At 35.0% G+C, this 22,093-nt stretch overlaps 1 protein-coding gene across 1 annotated transcript in view; it reads right to left on the bottom strand.

The window, feature by feature from the left end:
• Positions 1 to 969: 969 nt before the first annotated feature.
• Positions 970 to 22,093, bottom strand: part of Alg12 (Alg12 alpha-1,6-mannosyltransferase) — a 192,349-nt gene continuing 171,225 nt past the window's right edge. Inside the window, exons 9-10 of the mRNA XM_090415859.1 lie at positions 20,630 to 20,705; positions 970 to 2,379 (exon numbers count right to left, since the gene is read on the bottom strand). Of these exons, the coding sequence (XP_090271985.1) occupies positions 2,103 to 2,379; positions 20,630 to 20,705 (353 nt within the window). The 3' untranslated portion in view covers positions 970 to 2,102. The remainder of the gene's footprint in view (positions 2,380 to 20,629; positions 20,706 to 22,093) is intronic.

The following is a 22,093-nucleotide window of genomic DNA, read 5'->3' on the forward strand; positions in this document are numbered from 1 at the left end:
CCACACCTTAACCATTGATGATAGCACTGATATAACTGTTAACAAATGTCTCATTCTCTATTTTAAGTTTAGACCTCAAGATTGTAATGAATATAAAACATATTTTGGCAGAATAATTCAGTTGCAGGCATGTGATACCTCTTCCATTGTATTAGCTATTAAACAGTTTTATCAAGAAAAGAAATTTGATCTCCAAAAAATGGTGATGTTTACCTCTGATGGAGCCGCAGTGATGCTGGACAAAGTTAACGGTGTCGCTGCAAAACTTAAATTAGAAGTTCCACATCTTGTCCAGCAACACTGTGTAGCTCACAGTGAGGATCTGGGGGATCTGTGATACGTGGAAGGAAATTAAACTACTCAGAGATATTAATACATTAATGAGAACAGTGTACACACTCTTTTCTCGTTCCACAGTGAAAAGACATGAATTTAAAGAAATTGTCGAGTATAAGTTTTATTATATACTGTATAAGTTTTATTGGCTGATCATCATTAACTTTATGAAAGTTCATATCTGTATTTCAGTAAATGCAAATTACATTATGTATGAGTCAGTCGGATATTGCCTAACAATAAATAAATGAGCAAACTATACCATCTCTGAGTAATTCTTTTTTTTTAAAGCATTATCTATCGATCACTGGGTATATATATCCTTATGAACGTATTATCAAGTTTAGCAAGAAGGTATAATCAGTATACTGACTATATCTCAATTTAGTATACTTCGACCTACATTATTTCAATATTAACCAAATATGGATTAGGCAACTTTTGAGCTGCTCATATAAGTGACATGAAAAAATATTTATACTTTTCACACATTTTTTTCAATTATGATATTGTAATATCTTTAAACTATATTCAGTTTTTTAAACACCCCCCCCCCAAAAAAAAAAACAGTTATAATTTCTACATCAATATAATGTTTGATTACTTTTCATATGCCTCTCATTTCAGAGATGATTCACTGTAAATCAATTCATACAATTTGCAATATCTTCTGTCCCCTCCCAATGCATATGCATATAACAAAACTTCTGAACAAAAGTCAGATTAAAAAAAAAACTCAATTAAGCTTAAGCTTACTGGTTTAAAGCAATCTTTAAATATAAGCATCATTCCTTTATGATCAGAATATTACTTCAACACATTTCACTCTTCATAATGCAGCTGATGTCTGCATGCGACATAACGCAGTCTGATACCACCATTTACAGTTAGCCAGTTCATGTTCTTGTTACATATTGGTGTTTTTTTTATTTATTGTTTTCCATTATTTTTATTATTCCAATTAAATTTTAATCATAAAGATCCATGTTTTGGAAGTAAAAAAAAAACAACAGCTTCAGTGAAACAATATAATTAGTCAAATTCAAGCTTGTAAATGACACCTTCATGTTTGAACAGATCTGCAATAATCAATTTAAAAAATAGAGATGAAAATTAAAGAATGTAGAAGGATAGAACTACCTCAAATGTTATAAAACTGAATGAGACAAGACACTCAAATTATAATTGAGAAGGAAAGGATCTTTAAAAAGACAGCTTGACTATTCTTTAAAACCTGTATGAAAACACTGAAAGAGAGAAAATGATGGATCAGATACACAGTCTCTCCCCCCCCTCTTTCTCTGGCAATTGTCTTTGTTTATTTCTCACTCTGTTTCTTAGAGTATGCAATATACCTCACTTTGAAATTCATTAATATTAAGACAAGGTGGTGGCATAAATTAAAGCTATTTACACATTGTGTTTATGAGAAAAATTCCTTCTGTTAACTGCAATTTCAATTTGTGCTCTGCTTTCCAGGACTTAAATAAAAGCCAAGTTTGCTATAGTGACAGATGCCTATACATGTATTTATAAATTTAGGTAACAATATATTAATTTTTATAATTTATATAGTTAATCATCTCAAAACTTACTTTTCTTTTTTTGTTAATTTAATAAAGCTGATTTACAATGCTTGAAAAGTTGAAGAATTTGACAAAATAAGAATACGTTATAGTTCCTAATTTCAACAAACTGCCTTTTCCTACCCCCTTACCAGACTGAAATTTACTACCTTTTCCCTCCCATTTCCCCATCAAAATCCATTATTTTGCAGCCACTGATTTTGCAGCATCAATTATAACTTCTGTTGAAGTTTTTTTACACAGAATGAGAATTCTCGGTTTCGTTCGCACCTTTAAGGGAGGAAATAAAGTATAATCTACTTTAAAATGACTGAATGCTGGAACAGCTTCTAGGATATAATGTGTATTCTGGTATGGAACAAAGGAGCTACTAAATGCAGAGCGTCCTTCAAGAAGAAGATGGGTAAATGACATCATATCTTTTCCTCCAGATGGAAGGTTCTCTGTCTTGTTATATCTAATCAATTTAAACAAACAAAAAAGGAAAAAAAAGTAATATGATAAAGATATACATTTTTATTGCATTATAGTTTAATTTCCAACTAAGGTTGTAACAAAAATAATGAATGCATTCCAGTTATATCTACTCAGAAAATATCAAAGAACACTAAATATATTATTATTATTATTATTATACTGTTGCATACACCAGGGTGATAGCTTTTAGCACAAACTCTTCTGCGTCTGTCACCCTCACACCATTTGCATTCTGTAGAATTATTCTTTCATTTACTTGCAGTATATTGACAGAATTCTTTGGGTTATCTTTATTTAGCTTGCAGAGCCAGTTTCTTTTCATACTCAGACTTAGCTTACCGTACAACAGTTGTGATTATTCTGGCCTGCTGTTTATAATTTTCAAGATGACATCATACATCATTGTTATGCACAGTATTTCTTCCACATCATCCTTTTCTTACGAATCCTTCCTTGATAAGATTACATATCCATTTGACTCCTACTCTATTTATTCTCCAAACTCTCAGAACACATTCTGATATTGCATCATGTAAGTATTTTTTAAATGCTTCCCATGCACCATCAATATTCTTCCCATCCAGCAACTGATACCATTGTGCTGAACTCAGTATACTCCTCAGTTGGTCATAATATCCTACTCTGTAGTACAGAATGTAACCTTTCCTAAATGCAAAATTCATAAACTTACTCAGTTCTTAAGTGAGTATGCATGATCACTGTCACCAACCAGAGGCAGAATAGTTACATCTTTAACTGAAACGCCCTCTGACACTATAATCAAAATCTAACACTCTTTGACCTCGAGTTCCTTCTATCACATACTGCTTGAGAAAGTTGTCTCGCAACAGCTCAATAAATTCAGTTTCATTCTTCTCATGAGATTTTGCTGCTACCAATCCAGTGTTTGGATAATTAAAGTCCCCCATAATGATTACTTTTTTTTGCACCTATCTTTATTTGGTGATGCATTTCTTCATCATTAACAACCAATTCACCGTCTTTATCAACATCCTACTATGTATTTGAATTTGTTAGATTCCATCTCACACCAGATAGCTTCAAACTCACTGCCACATGAAAAACTGGTACAAGTATTACAATCATAGGTCTCAACTCTAACTGGATTCAAGTTATCTGATATCATTAGCAGCAGGCCACCCCTCTTCTCCTATCCTGTCTATCCTTCCTAAAATTACTGTACCTTTTACACCTGATGCCAGTTAGTATGTCTGATTCTGATAGCCATGTCTCATTAATGCCTATGATCTGAGGTCCCAACATATCGACCAAGGCAACAAACTCTACCCCTTTGTTTCTGATATTTCTATCATTCGTATACAGACATAATAAGCTACCTGCATGTTCTTTTGTGTACTCCTGTCTATATGATGACAGTAACATTTGTTTGTACACAAACCCAGCACATTATATGTAACAAATATTCTCCAATTCACTGCAATAAAATGGCTGCTAATGACAGTGTTTTTTTCATTGAAACGCTGAGTGAATTCTCAGTGAAAGAAAATAATTTAGTTCACATATGAAACTGTTACCTCCCACCCAAGTCTGAATGTCGCCTAAGAGACTTCTACTTACTTGGGCTCTTTAATGATCACAAAGGACCAGCATATGTTAGGAATTGTATATATTATGGCTGCTAATGACTTATCATTTCATCAAAATGCCATGACTAAATTGCCAGAGGAACAACTTAGATCCAGTCATCATGAAACTTCTACCCCCCCCCACTCCCCAGACAGACACCAAGTCTAGATGTCTGCTACTTATTTGGGCCCTTTCAAGATCACTACAACAATGGTCAGTATAAGACACCATGCATTGATGGTTGCCATGTTAGCAGAAATGAATTCTTCTAGAGATTTTGGTAAAAAGAAAACACATTACAGTTCTATTAAATAATATTTGCTCATCACTTTTGGTTCAATCCTTGTATATTTTATTTTGTCACAAAAATAAGTTAGGAACCAAATATCATGCTGTTTTTTTAGAAAGTAATCATTCCACTGCACGCTAGATTATCATTGACTCTTACTATAGAGACTTGTAGGGACCACAGGAATGGTTTGCTGTGGTGGAAAATTTGTGCCATAGTGATTTTTCTTTTTGTTTGTTTTTAGTATATCTCTCACTATGGGGTACAGTATACTATGATAAACTTGTGAAATTAGAAGGAATATCATAATGTAAAAAATAAAACCTTCATTGGAAAATGGATGGAATTTCTTCAGATGTTTTGTACAGACAGGTTATGCAAGTTTAATGGTACTGTAGATTAATACTTGAGCATTAGTTCAGAAACTAAAATAGTGTTGTGCTTTATATCAAGAACTACTTTCAGTCCAAGAATGTGTGTGAAATGTTGCTATAAATTTTTTAAACATATATATAAGACAGGGCTCAACAAATTTTGCAAAATCATACTTGCCCAAGATCCTCCATTTTTTAATGATATATATCCCAATAAGAGTTCCATAAGGTGATTAGTAGAGCTGTGTCATTTTTTGAAGAACATTACGTTTGTGTGAATCATCCCAAAAAGGAGAAGTCAATAAATTATAAAAATAGGAAATTCAGTAAAAAAACAACATTAATTTTTTGGAAAATATAATTTATTACTAGAATGACCGCTTATATTATGCATATTCTTGCGTGGTTTCATAAAGTTAAAAAAAAGGATATTGTTTAAAAAGTTATTTTTTATTAAATAAATAAAAAATATTTTCTCCAGTCTGCAGCTACTTACCAGCTGGCAAAATCTATTTGCCATGGGTGAGCATATTTGTTGAGCCCTGTACATGGATATTACAAAGTGGTATCTATATAAATAAAACCAACCTAAAATGCATTTATTATCAACTCTTTATGTTATTATTATTATGAAAGTTTTTTTTCTTCTAATGAATTACCTTGGAGAACATCAGTGATAGTTTTTAAGAATTTTTATGGACTACTATCAAGAAACAACTATATACTCATGGATTCTCCAAATTTGGAGAGACTCTATTTTAATTATTTCTGTCTGTGGAGAAAATATTGAAATGCTGCTAGTAATTTTTTTTCTCTCTAGGATGAAATGAACAAATTATAAAAAATGTTTTCTTATGCAGTTAATCTAGCTGCATAATGATTTTCTTATTAGATACAGTTTGAAACAGTTGTGAGTCTTAGTCGTATACTGTATTAGCACATCTATATCAGCTAATAAGAACAAGACTACAATATTAATTTATTTGTAAATTTGAAACTAACTGTGTGAATCCGGTGTAAAGATTCAATATATTTTTTTTTTCCATATGCAAATGTTCTATTTATATTCAGTTTTCTCAGACCTGGAATGAATCTAATGTATTAATATGCATCTTTATTTAAAAAATAGCGTTTAGGAAAAGTTCCTCATATAGAATACTTTACTGGCTTGCTTTTGTGAACCATATGCACAAGATAGTACAAAGTTTATTTCTATCAAATATATAGTTAACTTTGTACATCTAAAGCATTGGCTTAACCTTTTCGAAGTCATGGAACACTTTTGATTATAAGAAACATTTTGGGAACACCAAAAGCATTAGGGTCATAAAACTAACAATAAAAATATGCATGGACTTGCCATTTATAAAAATGGAACTTATTTTAATGTGATACTTAAGCTTGTTGGATTTTGCATATTTCAGCAATATCAGGTGTAATGTGTGATATAGCTACCCTCTTTTCTTTGTCTATATTAGTAAGTCTTTCACACTTTTTTAGTTTTTATATTGGTTAATATTGAGGAACCGAGCTCACACAAATATGTTGAAAACTGCAACAAAATTTTCAGTGCCCTTGTGGAGAGAGCTGGGTATTCCCGCTTGGACAAAAATCCAAAATTCCTCGAGAGTTATTTCAGAGAATTTCATTTTTAGAGTACGATCTGTTGACAAGGTAACTAATTGTTCTTCTTGTAACAAAAATTCGCAACTCAATCCAAACTGATTTTGTATTCAGTCATAATTGTGTGATTTTAGGAAGGAAAGTAACTTGAAATTTTTTCTTCCAATATTGTTAAATGTTCTGTTATAACAGAAATAATTCCCTCAACATTTTTATTATATGGTGAAGGAAACATATCTACTGTATTACGTATTTTTTTCTGATATGCAATTTTTCCAAAGAGATACTTTTTTCTCAAAAGCTGACAATTTGTCAAGTGGATGTCAAAATATTTTCATTGTTCCCTTGGATACTTGTATTAACGACATTTAAGTAATTAAAAATATTGGCTAAATATGCCATTTTAGCACACCAAATATCATTTTGAAGACATTTTTACAAAAGTATCTTACCTTCATTTTGAAAAAAGGCCAGTAACTCATTCTTAAGTTCTAAAATTCAGAATAGCACTTTATCCCTGGATAACCATCTTATTCCAGTATGCAAATGCAAAATTCGTACTTGGCTTCCATAGATATGCAAAGTTTTTTAAAAAAGGCGTGCTTCTTTTGACTTGATGTGATTTACCATATTTACAACTTGGTCCAGTAGTACAGGTTTTAATATTGCTGGTAATGTTTTTGAAACTAGGGATTTTCTGTGCAAAAAACAGTGCGTAGATATAATGTTTGGGTTTATTTTCTTTGCAAGGGTAACAAATCCTTTAATAGAGCCTCCCATTGATGGAGCACTGTCCGTGCAAATTCCTACACACAGCTCCCATGAAATTTTAAAATTTCAAAAAGCAGTCTTCAGTTGTTAGGATCAGAGTAGCAAGTTATACTCAGAACTGTCATGTGACATATTTCACCGGCAGAACACTTGTAACCAGTTCGGGGAACACCAGTTAAGAATCACTGATCTAAAGTAACAATTTCATTAATTAGCTGAAATAATGTTTTAGCACAAGTTGGAATAATTTTGCAAGTATTTGTCCTGCTGGGATGGCCATATAAGGTATGTTCAGAACACTGTGATCAACAAAAAACATCAAGTCAACACAACATTGGATACATGGTTTGGAACACCTGATGAATGCAAGAAGCAGGCAAAAGATAAACTGAGTTGTACAACAGATGTGTCATAATTAGTTGAATGACTGTGTACAGTGCAATCAAGGACAAAGAGAGAGTGTGTGACTGTACCGTGCACTGGGCACAGCTTCAAATGGAATTCAGTAGCAGTTAACTCACATGAGAAGTTGTTTGACCTGTATGTAGTACCATGGAGGGAGGAAAAAAAGGTTGAGATTCAGTTTGGTTTGAATTATGGCTTGAATAACAAAGACCACCAAGGCCAGTGTATTATGCCTATTAATTGCATTGTTATTTTTCAGATAATTCCTGCATATGGCAAATTACTTCCCATGATACCAAAATGAGCTCACACAATGGTTCAGTTTAGAAAAATTAAAAATGCAAGCAGAATACTATCAGAATCGAGACATCTTGTGTATAAAAATATACACAAAATGCACAAAGTTAACTTTTTCATTTAAATGCTCCAAAAAATAATTTGCCAGACTAGGAAATAACTAGTCTGCCCATGGTGAAAAAGTTCTGCTCTATCCATCTCTCAATCTGATTCAGTCCAGGATTAAGTTAGTCTTGAAAAGGAATCATAAGGAGTATTATCCATTCTGGATGTTCATCTCCAATGTGAAACTGATGGGTTATTTGTTTATTTTTTTAATGGTAATCTCATCCACTAGAGGTTGTTCACTCTACAGTATATTAGTAGGGTGGATGGGAAGAAAGAAGAAACTTGTTAATACTGGATTTAAAGACCTACAGATTATATACTTAGATGGTTATCCAACCTTAAGTAATCTGAGGGCCGCATTAGAAAAAAAATTACTCGAAGGACGCATCACAATGTGTCTCTAGTAATTTGGTGAACAGCAACGACACAACCTTGAAAGCGGAACAAACGAATAACACTAATCGCGCGCTCACGTTCCTCGTGAGCGCCCAGAGCACGCGCACTGGAACAAAACAGTGTAAGAACGCTTCTTTGACACATCTAATATTTGAAAAACATGCGAGTATATAGTGATGTAAAAACGCCAAATAAAATTATCGACATTATCGATTAGTGATAGAATAAAAATATCTAATATGCATTGGATTCAAATTGTTATTTTATTTTTTCGCTAGTGAAAATCAAAACCCACAGGTGTATGCCGCCCGTGGGCAGTGCTTTGGACAGCCCTGTTCTAAGAAATGTATAAGAAATAGCTTTTCAAAAGAGAGAAGTAAAAGAAATTAATGAAGAGGAGAAAACATCTGTTCTGTGAATTTGTAGCTGAAGTGCAAAAGGATGTTGAATAATTGTTGCATGTATTTTAATCAATTTAGAGGAGACAGGAGGAATTATTGAATGGCAATTCTGTGGAAAAGTGACCATGAAAAAATATGTAAAAATACAAGCAGAAGAAACTGACAATTTTTGTGAATCCGTAGAATGAACTGGTGAGGAATGGATCAGTAATCAACCATTCTTTATTGAGTCAAGTATTTTTAGGAAGCTCATAGGGGTACACCCAAAATATTAATACTGTACTCAATGGCTGGAGTTATTTCTGGTTTGTACAGAATTAATAGCTGTTCAGAGGTAAACTAATGCCTTGAGCAAAAAAAAGGAAACTTTTTTTTTTCTGAAGAAATTACATTTGTAATACCTTTATGCAAGAAAGAGAGACTTGAGGTTAGAAGAGATCTCATCTTGTCTAGTGAATTGGTGTGGACTGGAAGAAGTAAGACTGGAAGGAAAGAGTTCATCATCACATTCCTGACATGTACCCTCAAGGGATGTACAGGATAGTATGATAGTACTACATGAAAATTTTATGTCGTTACTAACTTCCTATCAACAATTTTCCTCCAAATCAATTTGTTATTTGTCAAGATTCCAACATTATCAAATCTTATATTTCTGTCTTCAAAGGCACTTTTTACTGTATCGATCCACCTATATCTTGGTCTTCCTCTGGGTCTTTTTCCTACCAACCTGAGAGAGAATATTTGTTTTGCAGACAGAGAATGGGAGAGGAATCTTTCCTCTCCCATTCTCTTTAAGTGACCATACCACCTAAGATTAGCTCTGCTAACACATTCCTGAATGCTAACAATCACAAGATCTTTCCTAATATCCTTGTTTTTAATATGATATTGCCATGGATGCCATCTGTTCACATCCCTAATCTTTCTTAGGAATCTCATATCTGTGGTCTCTAGTCTTTTGTCAAGTGTTTTACTTCTGACTCAGCTCTCAGATCCATAAGTTAAAATTGGTTTAAACACTGTCTTGTATAGCTAATTTAGTGTTTTGATTAATTTCTCTCTTATTCCATTTGTTCAGCTGACTTCCTACCACACTGGCATTGTTGATTCTGTTGTCAGTTTCCATATTTAATTTACTGTCTTCACTAAAAATTGTGCCTAAGTAGATGAAATGTTTGACTTGTTCTATAGGTTGGTTCTCCATTCATGATGCAGTTGATATTTTCAACGTTTCTGCCTATTTTCATTGTCTTTATCTTGTTATTGCTGATTTTCATACCAAATTTATTACAACAGTTATTCAGTTTAGTCAGGGAATCATGCAGACTTGTACTGGATTTATTTAAAAGCATAACATTGGAGTTGGCCACTAGAGGGCTACATGGTGTGTAGTGTTTTGTAGAGAGCTCCTGAAAAGATAACTATTATTTTAAATGATAACTGGTAAATTTGCTTGAATCTTACGTAGTATTGTTTACTTTTCGTATCTTAGCGTGTCTGTGTGATTTTTGTGTGTTTTCTGAGTTATTTCAATTAGTAATATGATAGATATGATTAATAGCGTTCATATGGCGCCAATAAGAAGGAATACAATGGCATCCAGATCGCCAGCTTTGTTCAAAAATTATAATATAAAGGAGTTTATTCAGTGTACCGTTTGCGAGATGTATGCTTTGAGGAGAGCGGTTGGAGTCTGGTTATTCAATGATAGTGGAGTGAATGTGTGCAGAAAGTGTAAGGAATGTGAGGATTTAAAGTGGGTTTCAGGTCGTGAGAGTGATATCGTTGTTGAAAGTCAGAATGTAGAAAATAGTGATATGAGAGGTATGAATAGTGATATTTGCAAGGTAGTATACCAGATAGCTGTGAGAGCGGCATTGAAAGTGAGAATGAAGGTAAAAATACAGAACAAATGAATAGATTAACGGATAATAAAAATGATGAGACAGATGCAATGAGTGAGATTGCACTGTTGCACGGAGCGATACATAGGGCGAATCGGCAGCTGGAGCATTGGCAAAAATGTTTACCAAGCGTACCACTAATAAACGGCAAAAGTATAATAAGAAAAATAAGAGTATGATCGTGAGTGTGAACAAAATGAAAGAGCGAATGTTGTATGGAGATTCTTTAGTAAGAGGTGTGATAGATGAGGTTTGACAAAATCATACCAACCTGGTGCGAACATTAAGGATGTAAGCGAGTCTATTAGAGTGCAAAAGCAGAGGATGAAAGAATTGATAGTAGTAGCAGGAATGAATGATTTGAAAGGAGACAAAATGGCTATGAGAGAGGATTTGAAGGAATTACTTGAGGTAGCAAAAGAGAAGAGTGAAAGAGTTAGGATGATGAGTCTGTTGCCACAGTATGACAGTGAAGAGTATAGAAGGAGGGCCATAATTGCTAATGACTTTATGCACGGATTATGTAGGAGGAGTGGTGGGGAATATGTGGACGTGTGGAGTGAGTTCAATGGGTAAAAGGATTTATATAAGATGGATGGTTTGCATTTGAATGGATTTGGTGTACGGAGACTTGAAAAGGTGTTGTTGATGAATGAAGTGGAAGTGCAGAATCAGAGAAACTAGAGTTATTAAGGAAGGGGCAGAAATAGATATGCAGACTTTAGGGAGACAGTTGAGTGTATGAATGTATGTAATATGCCCCAGTGAGTACGAAGGACAACAAATCAGAATGGGATAATTATTATAAGGCATCAAAATAGGGATGGGACAAATGGACTTCTGCAATTCTTGTATACTAATGCCAGAAGTATTAGGAACAAGAAGGAAGAATTTTTGGCCTTGGTTGGCACTTCCAGGCCACAGGTTATTGGCATTAGTGAAACATGGCCGACAGAAAATGATATAGCTAGTGGGATTGAATGTGATGGGTATAGTGTGTTCAGGGGTGACAGGGAGAATAAAATGGGAGGAGGAATGTTATTGATGATAGCTGATGAGCTGCAGCCAAGGAGAATAGAAGTTGAACTGCAGGATAGAGAAAAGAGCACATTTGAGGCCATTTGGTGTGAGATTGAGGCTAGCAGAACAAAATATACAATTGGGTGCTGCTATAGACCAGGTGATGGAATAGATGGTGGAGATAGCATGCATAAGCAAATAGAAGAAATGTGTGGGAGGAGGGTAATTATTATGGGAGATTTCAACTATGGTAACATTGACTGGAAGGAGGAGAGGACACATGGGAGGAAGGAATTGGATTGTATGCGGTTATTAAGGGATAACTGTCTACGACAGAATGTAATGGAAAATACTAGGGGTCAGAGAGTGCTTGACCTAGTAACTGCATCTGAGAATTTGGCTTTAACGAATATGACCACGTTGCCACCAGTTGGAGAGTGAACATAATGTCTTGACTTGGGAGGTGGCTAAAGATGTAGAATTTACAATTAAGACAAGATACATGTGGAATTATCAGGCTGGTAAGTATGACAAGCTTAAGAGTTTGATTGGTTCAGTGCCATGGCATGTAAAACTGCAAGGGTTGGATGTTGATAGTGCATGGGAGACGGTTAAGAAGTGTTTGCAGGAGGCAATGGCTGACTGTATACCTAGAGTCCGAATAATAAATCAAGTAGGGGTTAAATGGATGAATAACACCATTAAGCTTGAGCTGCAAAAAAAGAAACAACTGCGGAGGGAATTTAAGGAGAAAGGTGACCGGCAGGCACATGAACAGTATAAAGAGCAGACCAGAAGGGTAACGTGTGTGTGGTAAGAAAAGCAAAAGTGGATTATGAAAGAACATTAGCCATGCAGGCTAAAGAGAATCGCAAACAGCTTTTTCGATATGTTGCAAGTAAAAAAAAAATGTATGCAGCAGAATGATTTTAAAGAACGCCGATGATAGGTAGGTAACCGAATCAGTTGATATAGTGGAATTGCTGAGCGAGCACTTTGCAGGAGTATATCATCCAGGTGGTGACATTGCAGGAATGAAAGAACCAACAGCTTATACGGGAATTGTGGTGAATGAAGCGGAGGTGAATAGTCTATTACAAAACCTCAATGTCAATACATCTGTGGGATTGGATGGTATACCAGCTCATGTCGTACGTGAGGCGGCTAAAGAATTGTCAGTGCCCTTGACCATTTTGTTTAATTTGAGTCTCGGGTCTGGGTTAGTCCCAAGGGGGGTGGAAAGAGGGGAAAATAGTTCCACTGCATAAAGGAGGTTCCAAGACTGCTGTTGTAAATTACTGACCAATCAGCATATCAGGAATCATTGTCAAGATCTTGGAGAAAATAGTCAAGAGGAAAATACAAGACTGGATAGATGAAAATGTGATACTGTATGGGCGACAGCATGGTTTTGTGAAGGGGTAGATCATGCCTCAGTAACTTGCTCACGCTTTATAACACAGTGACGGCTGAACTAGATAAGGGTAATGGGTTTACAGTGATTCTACTGGACATTGCTAAGGCCTTTGACAGGATACCACATGGAATTCTAATCAGCAAATTGCAGCATATGGGGATGGATATAGGGTTGGTGAGATGGATAGGAGGGTGGTTCACAGAGAGATATCAGAGAGTAGTTTATTCAGGAGTAGAGTCCAAAAGACGGCCTGTGACAGTGGTGTGCCACAGGGTTCTGTTCTTGGACCACTACTGTTCAATTTGTTCATTAACGATATAGGAAAGGATCTGAGAGGACCTGATGATGCAAAGTTGGGTAGAGCAATAGTGAGTGCACAGGATGTCAAAATTTTGCAGGATGATTTGGAGGACCGGGCTAAGGAGAATGGATGCCAATTTAATGTGGCAAAATGTAAGGTTATGCATTTTGGGATGAAAAGATTAGCAGCAGTATATCACATTGGTGGAACTGTACTCCAGGAGATTGACGAGGCCAGGGATTGGGAGTATTGGTGAATAGGGACTTGAAGTTCAGCAACAAATCACTTGGTTGCTGAAAAATACTTTAACAAGCAGAGATAAACAGGTTATTGTTCCTCTGTATCGAGCCTTGATAAGACCCCATCTAGACTACTGTCTAGATGGGATCTTATATCACATATGGGCACCAGGGTTTCTTATGGATGGGGAGGAGGTGGAGAGGATCCAGAGATGAGTGACCAAGATGATAGCAGGTCTAAGGAATGAACCTTATGAGAACAGGTTGAAGATTTGTGAGTTGCAGAAATTGGTTGATAGGCAGAAAAGGGGTGATATGATTGAGACATTCAAATTACTGAAGGGTTTCTATAAGATTAATTCAGAAGATATTTTTGAGAATAGGACTGGTGGTGGGAGGACTAGGGGCCATACATGGAAGCTGGGCAAGAGTGTGGTTAGCAAGGGTGTTAGAGCTAGGTTTTTTACTTGGAGAGTGGTGAATGAGTGGAATGAGCTGCCAGAATCTGTTGTGGGTGCCATGACTGTAAATGAGTTCAAGGCAAAGCATGATAGATACTGTGTGAATGTCAAATAGTTGTTCTTGAAATAATGTTAGGGCCCCTCTCTCAATGAGTCTATGGACTCCTTGGAGTTGCCCATAATAATAATAATAATAACACCATCTGCATAAAGTAAAGAGCTGAGATTAACACCTCCAATTTTGATATCAAGTTTAATACCCCTTTTCCTCACAATGTGATCCATATAGGTAATGAATAACAGAATTACATGTTCTTCTTTTCAATATGAAATTCAATTTTAATAATACAGAAAGAAATAATACAGAATTGTGGCACTGAAATTAATGAGGTTATCAAAAACTGTAGAATGGAGATCAGAAATTAGGATTATAGAAGTTGATATTCTGAAATTTTTTTAGCAATTTGTTTAGTGCTAGGCTTGTTTATCAGGAGAAATGTGCACTGGATTTGCAGTCAACTGAAGAAGATAAATAATGATAAACAGAATGAAGAGAGTAGGTGAAAGAATAGAGCCTTGTGGAATACCAGCATTAGTTGCAAAAGATAAAGATCTGTCCACCATTCAGCATCTAGACAAAGCTGGAAACTCATTTGCAGAAGTTGGAAGACAGAAGCTTATTTAACAGGCCTTTGTGCCAAACCTGATCAGATGCCTTAGAAATATCTAGGCCAACTATTTAAGAATCCCCCAAATGTGGTATATGCCCAAAAAAATGAGTAACATAAGCAAGATCTCCTGTTGATTGACAGTGGCAAATCAGTAAGCGACTTTAAGGTAGTGCAGAAGTTGTGTGTCGATGGTTTCATCCATTACTTTAGAAAGACCTATAATGAGTGAAACTGGATGGTAATCAGATGACAAAAATTTGTCACTTTTCTTAGGAATAGGTTGAATAATGACTAATTTCCAGGTTGCAGAAGACATAGCAGTGGAATAGGAAAGGCAACACAGAACAGGAACCAATTGTGGAGCAAAACTTTCAGCAGAATCAGAGAAATGACACCAAGAGTAGAAACTTGTGGTATCCAATCTGGACAAGATTCTTCTCATCTCTTCCTGGCAAAAAAGCAAAAGGGGTACTGAATGTTATGTTTTTTTTTTTGGAATAATAGGACATTTACCAAGAACATATATGCAAGAATTAGAGAAAAGGTAATAAGCCAGGAAATTATCTTTTTTTTTTTTTGTGGGTAACAATGTAATGTAAATCGTCCGAGTGCAAAAGAGGTGGAATTGCAATAGGACAAAAGTTATGACCCATAGCTCTAGCAAGAAACCAGAAAACATGATTGCCATTTGGACATGATGAAAGTTTCCTGCTTTAAGATTTGAAAATCAATTTTGGATGTGCTGATAGTTTGCTTGCAACATTTTCAAGTTGTAGTATAAACAAATCTACAAACACTTTTCCCTGGTTAGTATATGCTCATCAGTTGTCAGTGCATCATCCACTCTATCATCTACTCAATGATTAAGTAAACAACATTCTAAAATGAAGTGGTCAAAGTTAGATAACTGGGAGGAGACTCCACAATATAGCCTTTTAAAGAACATGGAGAACCAATCGGGGCTTCTAACCTATCCAATATTCACCCTCTCATGGTGCACTCAATTAGTAGATATCTATTTGATACTGAACAAATGAGGATGAACTGGTAAAATTTGAGATTCAGCTAACCAAGCTGTATTTTTGTTGGAGTTATTTTGTCCTACTTATGCCGACCTGACTAGCCGAGTGGTTAGCATATCTGTTCTCCAGCCAAAAGGCTGTGGGTTCGAATCCTGCCAAGGGCATGGATGTTTGTGATTATCTGTGAAAATAGTAGTGGTGGTGGTTGTTGGTGTAGATGATGATATTAGTTCCGGTTCATTGTAGTTGGTGGTGACAGAGAGTTGGTGCCCTCCCTCGATGAGTCTTTGGACTCCCTGGAGGTGTCACATAATAATAATAATAATAATAATAAATGAAGTTGCAACATGCAACTTCAACTCTATCTACCATCATAACCAAATCCCTAGTCTCATCAATTTCTTGTGGTCCAGTTCCATCTACATAATACACAGTTTGAGTCTTTTTCTCCCAGATGGAGCATTGCCTCTGCCAAACTAAACTGGCTACTATCCTTTGCACAAAATCCTGCTAGATGATTTTAGATTAAAATCATCTATCAGGATCTCTACACTTTTAATAACTGTTGCTCTCCTCACTTCAGCATGATCAACAATCAACTGGTTCCCCTGAATCATGTTCGATGCCATTAATGTGCAAATTAAACAGCAAGAGCCCAATTACAGGGCCCTGCCTCAGACCAGTATCAATCCATCATAACTTTTTGATATCTATCCATTAGCCATCTTCTTATGTATGCCACCAGCTTCATATTCATCCCTTTTGCTCTAATGGGGATCCTCTCAAATGCCATTGCAAAGTCTAGTAATATCATATCTGTAGCCATTTTTCTTATTACACCATCAAAAAAGTTAAAGATTTTTCACACCAAAATGCCTAGATTATATATGGACTACCAAAAGTGTTCTACTTATAAATGGTCAAACTTTTTATCTAACCTATTCTCCGATCTAACCCAGAAATTGCTTGACCTAGTAACTGCATCTGAGAATTTGGCTTTAACGAATATGACCACGTTGCCACCAGTTGGAGAGTGAACATAATGTCTTGACTTGGGAGGTGGCTAAAGATGTAGAATTTACAATTAAGACAAGATACATGTGGAATTATCAGGCTGGTAAGTATGACAAGCTTAAGAGTTTGATTGGTTCAGTGCCATGGCATGTAAAACTGCAAGGGTTGGATGTTGATAGTGCATGGGAGACGGTTAAGAAGTGTTTGCAGGAGGCAATGGCTGACTGTATACCTAGAGTCCGAATAATAAATCAAGTAGGGGTTAAATGGATGAATAACACCATTAAGCTTGAGCTGCAAAAAAAGAAACAACTGCGGAGGGAATTTAAGGAGAAAGGTGACCGGCAGGCACATGAACAGTATAAAGAGCAGACCAGAAGGGTAACGTGTGTGTGGTAAGAAAAGCAAAAGTGGATTATGAAAGAACATTAGCCATGCAGGCTAAAGAGAATCGCAAACAGCTTTTTCGATATGTTGCAAGTAAAAAAAAAATGTATGCAGCAGAATGATTTTAAAGAACGCCGATGATAGGTAGGTAACCGAATCAGTTGATATAGTGGAATTGCTGAGCGAGCACTTTGCAGGAGTATATCATCCAGGTGGTGACATTGCAGGAATGAAAGAACCAACAGCTTATACGGGAATTGTGGTGAATGAAGCGGAGGTGAATAGTCTATTACAAAACCTCAATGTCAATACATCTGTGGGATTGGATGGTATACCAGCTCATGTCGTACGTGAGGCGGCTAAAGAATTGTCAGTGCCCTTGACCATTTTGTTTAATTTGAGTCTCGGGTCTGGGTTAGTCCCAAGGGGGGTGGAAAGAGGGGAAAATAGTTCCACTGCATAAAGGAGGTTCCAAGACTGCTGTTGTAAATTACTGACCAATCAGCATATCAGGAATCATTGTCAAGATCTTGGAGAAAATAGTCAAGAGGAAAATACAAGACTGGATAGATGAAAATGTGATACTGTATGGGCGACAGCATGGTTTTGTGAAGGGGTAGATCATGCCTCAGTAACTTGCTCACGCTTTATAACACAGTGACGGCTGAACTAGATAAGGGTAATGGGTTTACAGTGATTCTACTGGACATTGCTAAGGCCTTTGACAGGATACCACATGGAATTCTAATCAGCAAATTGCAGCATATGGGGATGGATATAGGGTTGGTGAGATGGATAGGAGGGTGGTTCACAGAGAGATATCAGAGAGTAGTTTAATATACATTAAGAAAGCAATGCATCACCATTCACTAAAGGTTGGAATTGTCAAGACATATTCATAGGGCACATGTCACCTGCTCTTCTGAGGAACGCTCTCAAACTAGAATTACAGTGCATTAAAGACAACTTTGTATTTAATGATTACTTTTCATCCAAATTACAACATATCTTGTATAATTATTCTCCAACTAATAGCTCACCATCAGATATCAAAAGAATTTCTATTCCTTATGTGAAAGGTATATCTGAATGCATCGTAAAAGTTTTTAAACAGTTTGATTTCCACACAACTTTCAAGCCAGTAAAGAAGAGTTTATCTATCCTGCTAGATGGTCATAATGTAGACATCTGATGAACAGAATATATATATATATATTACATCTGTTTTCCCTAAGCTGAGAAATCTAGTCTTGCAAAACATGGAGTTTCTATCACAAGTTTTTATGAAACAATGCAAAAATTCTTCCCAAAAGCCCTTTCCAATTTGAGAGACTCTTTAAAGAATGCTATGAAGCTCTGCAATCAACCTAATTGCAGTGATCTAAAATTTTGAACTCTTGCTAATAATCTAATGTTTATTCAAAAATATGTGCAATTATGTATTTTTAATACATAAATATCTATATATATCTATCTATATATATATATATACATATATATATATATTCTTTTGCATATATATATTTACTCTTTACAGATACCATACATACATACGTATGTATTGTATTGTATCGTATTGTACATTCCAAGGTTGATTTACAAGGGTGGTCTGAAAAATTCTCGGCATCGACCATAGATGGCAACACTTTCGGCAAGATTTTTTCCCCCCCTACGTTGGTACATCTGTCATAAGCATCCATGTAAAATTGCAAGTCGTTTTTATCAAGTAGTTTGTTTTATACAACTGTCTGAAGCAAAAATGTTGTCTGTATCCCTTGAAATGGATAAAATTGAGTATCGTGTGGTTATAAAATTCTTTGTAAAAGAAGATTTAATGCCAAAAGAAATTCATTCGAAGTTCATAAAAGTTTATGGGCACTCTTCTCCTTCGTTTTACACAATTAAGAAATGGGCTGTCAAGTTTAAACATGGCCGTACCAGCCTTGAAGATGATCCACATGAAGGATGTCCAATAAGTGTAACACCACCAGATATCCTTGATCAAGTGCATGATATGATATTGAATGACTGGAGAGTCAAAGTGTGTGAAACTGCTGAGCCTATACACATTTCAAAATAATGTGTAGGATATATTTTGCATGAATAATTGCACATGAAAAAGCTTTGTGCAAGATGGATGCTGCACTTGTTCACAGAAGATCAAAAACACACTCGCATGAAAATCTCTGAACAATGCTTGGAGCGTTTAACAAGAATAAAACTGATTTTGTGCATCGATTTATTACTATGGATGAGACTTGGATTCACCAGAATGCAAACAGCAGTCAAAACAGTGGACAGAAGCCAGTTGTTCAATGGCAAAGTCTTCTATCCATCAGCAGGAAAGATCATGGCATCGGTGTTTTGGAATGCTAAAGGCATTTTGTTTATTAATTATCTTGAAAAGGGTAAAACAATAACCGAGGAATATTATTCCGATCTTTTAACCAGACAAGACAAAAAAAATTTGTGAGAAAAGAAAGGTTTGCAGAAGAAAAAAAATCATCTTTCATCAGGATAATGCATACCCACAAAGGTGTTTTGGCAATAGGAAAATTAAGGGATCTGCACTATGAATTGTTGGATCATTCCCCAGATTTGGCTCCCTCTGACTTCTATCTCTTCCCAAAAGTAAAACTCTTCCCAGCGTTTTTCTTCAAATCAAGAGGTGATTGCAGCTGTAGAGGGGTATTATGCAGATCTTACTGAGAACCACTACAGGGATGGGATAATGGTGCTGGAGCATCGCTGGAATAAATGCATTAGTCTTAAGGGAGATTATGTTGAAAAATAAAAATAATTTTGAAATTATAAATTTGTTTTTTCATTGTTAGGTCGAGAACGTTTCAGACCACCCTCGTAGTTATTCATTCTTTGTTACACATTACACACTTTTCTCATTCACTTTGCATGAATAATCTATTAATCATATTACTCTATGTACTTTTTATGTAACTAGTATAATTTAATTTTATCTTATATTTAATTTGCTAAATTCTTTTTAAATTGCACATCCCTGTAATGAGTCAAACTTGGGAAAAAGAGCAATATGCTCCTCTGCCCAAGTTTGCTTATTGCTGTGTTAATGACTACGTTTACAGGTTCCCATGGGTTTCTAATAGTTACATAAAGCGAGATTGGCAATGTCACTTTCTTTTTACTGCTCTCAGGAACTGTCTGTTTTTTTTTGTGCATTCACTCTGATCACTGCAATGTATGCATCACAAAATATAAGTGTTTTATATTAAATTTTTCACTTTTCTTTACATCATTTATGTGTATGGCAAGTTTATTAAACAGTATTCTTCTTTTATAAAATGAAGAATATTGATATAAGCATATGATCTATTTCAACCAAAATGAAACATTAATAAGAAATAAGCTAAACAGGATCTTTTTGATCAAGCATAAAAAACTTATTGTTTAATACTGACCCCAAATATGTTTAATTTGAACAGGATCTTTTTGATATTAGAAACAATCATTATGCATAATAAAACAAAATTCCATTATACTTGCCTCCATTTTGGATTGATCTGTGTAAATCTTGATACGCCAGATTGGGCAGAATATACATCAATATGGACATGAGCATCTAAAAAATTGTAAATGTCCTATTTACAATTCTTATTTAGTATAAGGTTATGAAACAGTACATTGATGTTTAGAAAAAAAAAAGAGGATTTAGACAAAAAAAAAAAAAAAGTCACTAAGTCTATAAATTCAAAAGTCAAAAAGTCTGTGTTTTTATTTTTACAATCAAATTGTTTCTTGATAGTTTTTTTTCCTTTTTTTTTTTCCATAGAATAAAGGATGAAAATTTGAAAAATTGGTTATTACTATATTACTGAAAACCATTAATCTTTTATTTTACGATATAAAATATATGGTACAAAGACAAAAAGAGTAATCATTTTTTATGCGTTTTAACAATTTTGCAAGTGATGATATGCACTTATCAGTTTAAAATAAGTATTTTAATATTTGTGGTAATCTGAAAAATAGAAAACAACCAACCAGAATTTCTCACATCAGATACCACTCTAATTATCTGCTATTCAAGCAACACAGTAGCACTTCATTTTACGAGATCTTATAATAAAATCTATAATAAAGCAGAAATATGCCTTATGTTTGTGTTATGCTTCAATGGGTTCTTATATTTGTGGTAAAAATGGGTTCAATGTGATATGCATGACACATGAGAAACTGTTTGCTGTGTTCAGCCAAATTCCTTAACTCGACATGCAAATGTTTTTGGCACATGAAAGACACTGAACATCTGCCAAATAGAAATAATATATCTTGAATACATATACAGATAGAATTCAAGCACAAAAAAGAATGATAGGAGTAGTAATGAAATAGAAGGAAAAATTTACACCCTGCTGCAAAAGAGGCAAGTAAAGCAGAAAGTGATATCATGCAAATCAGTGAGATGAATGAGAAGTAAGAAAGTCAAAATGAAATGTAACATGGAAGTAAATGATATGAAAGAGCTGAGAATGAAAGTACTCATGAATGAGGAACTGGAGATGAATGATGGCAATAGAAGTTTGAAATATAAAATTGTGAAAGAGAGAGAGAAAATAGTATTGTGAGGAGTTATCGTCTAGGACTGCACTGAACACAAGAAGGTGGAATTGTGGAAAGAAGAGAGGAATTATATTAGTCAGAAGAGGATATAAGAGTGTTGTCAGAGATAGCAAGGAAAAGAGTGTGAAAGATGTGTTATGAGTGCTAACACAGTCTAAGGTATGACAGCAGAAGCTGAAGAGAAAGGCACATAATTATGCATTCATTTTAGAAATTATGGACTTTACAACGATGTTATGAATAACTATTTTAATTTCCTGATGTTTCAACCTTCATATTAAGGTCATCATCTGGAGTATATACAAATATACAAGGACAAGCTGAGTTACATTTCACACAGTAAGCTAAAGAAACAATGATTTGATCACCGGTTATTCTACTGGCATG

Source organism: Typopeltis vanoorti, chromosome 3 (genome assembly GCF_054136105.1).
Source record: "Typopeltis vanoorti isolate ZY-2024b chromosome 3, IOZ_Tvanoo_1.0, whole genome shotgun sequence".
Taxonomy (NCBI): domain Eukaryota; kingdom Metazoa; phylum Arthropoda; class Arachnida; order Uropygi; family Thelyphonidae; genus Typopeltis; species Typopeltis vanoorti.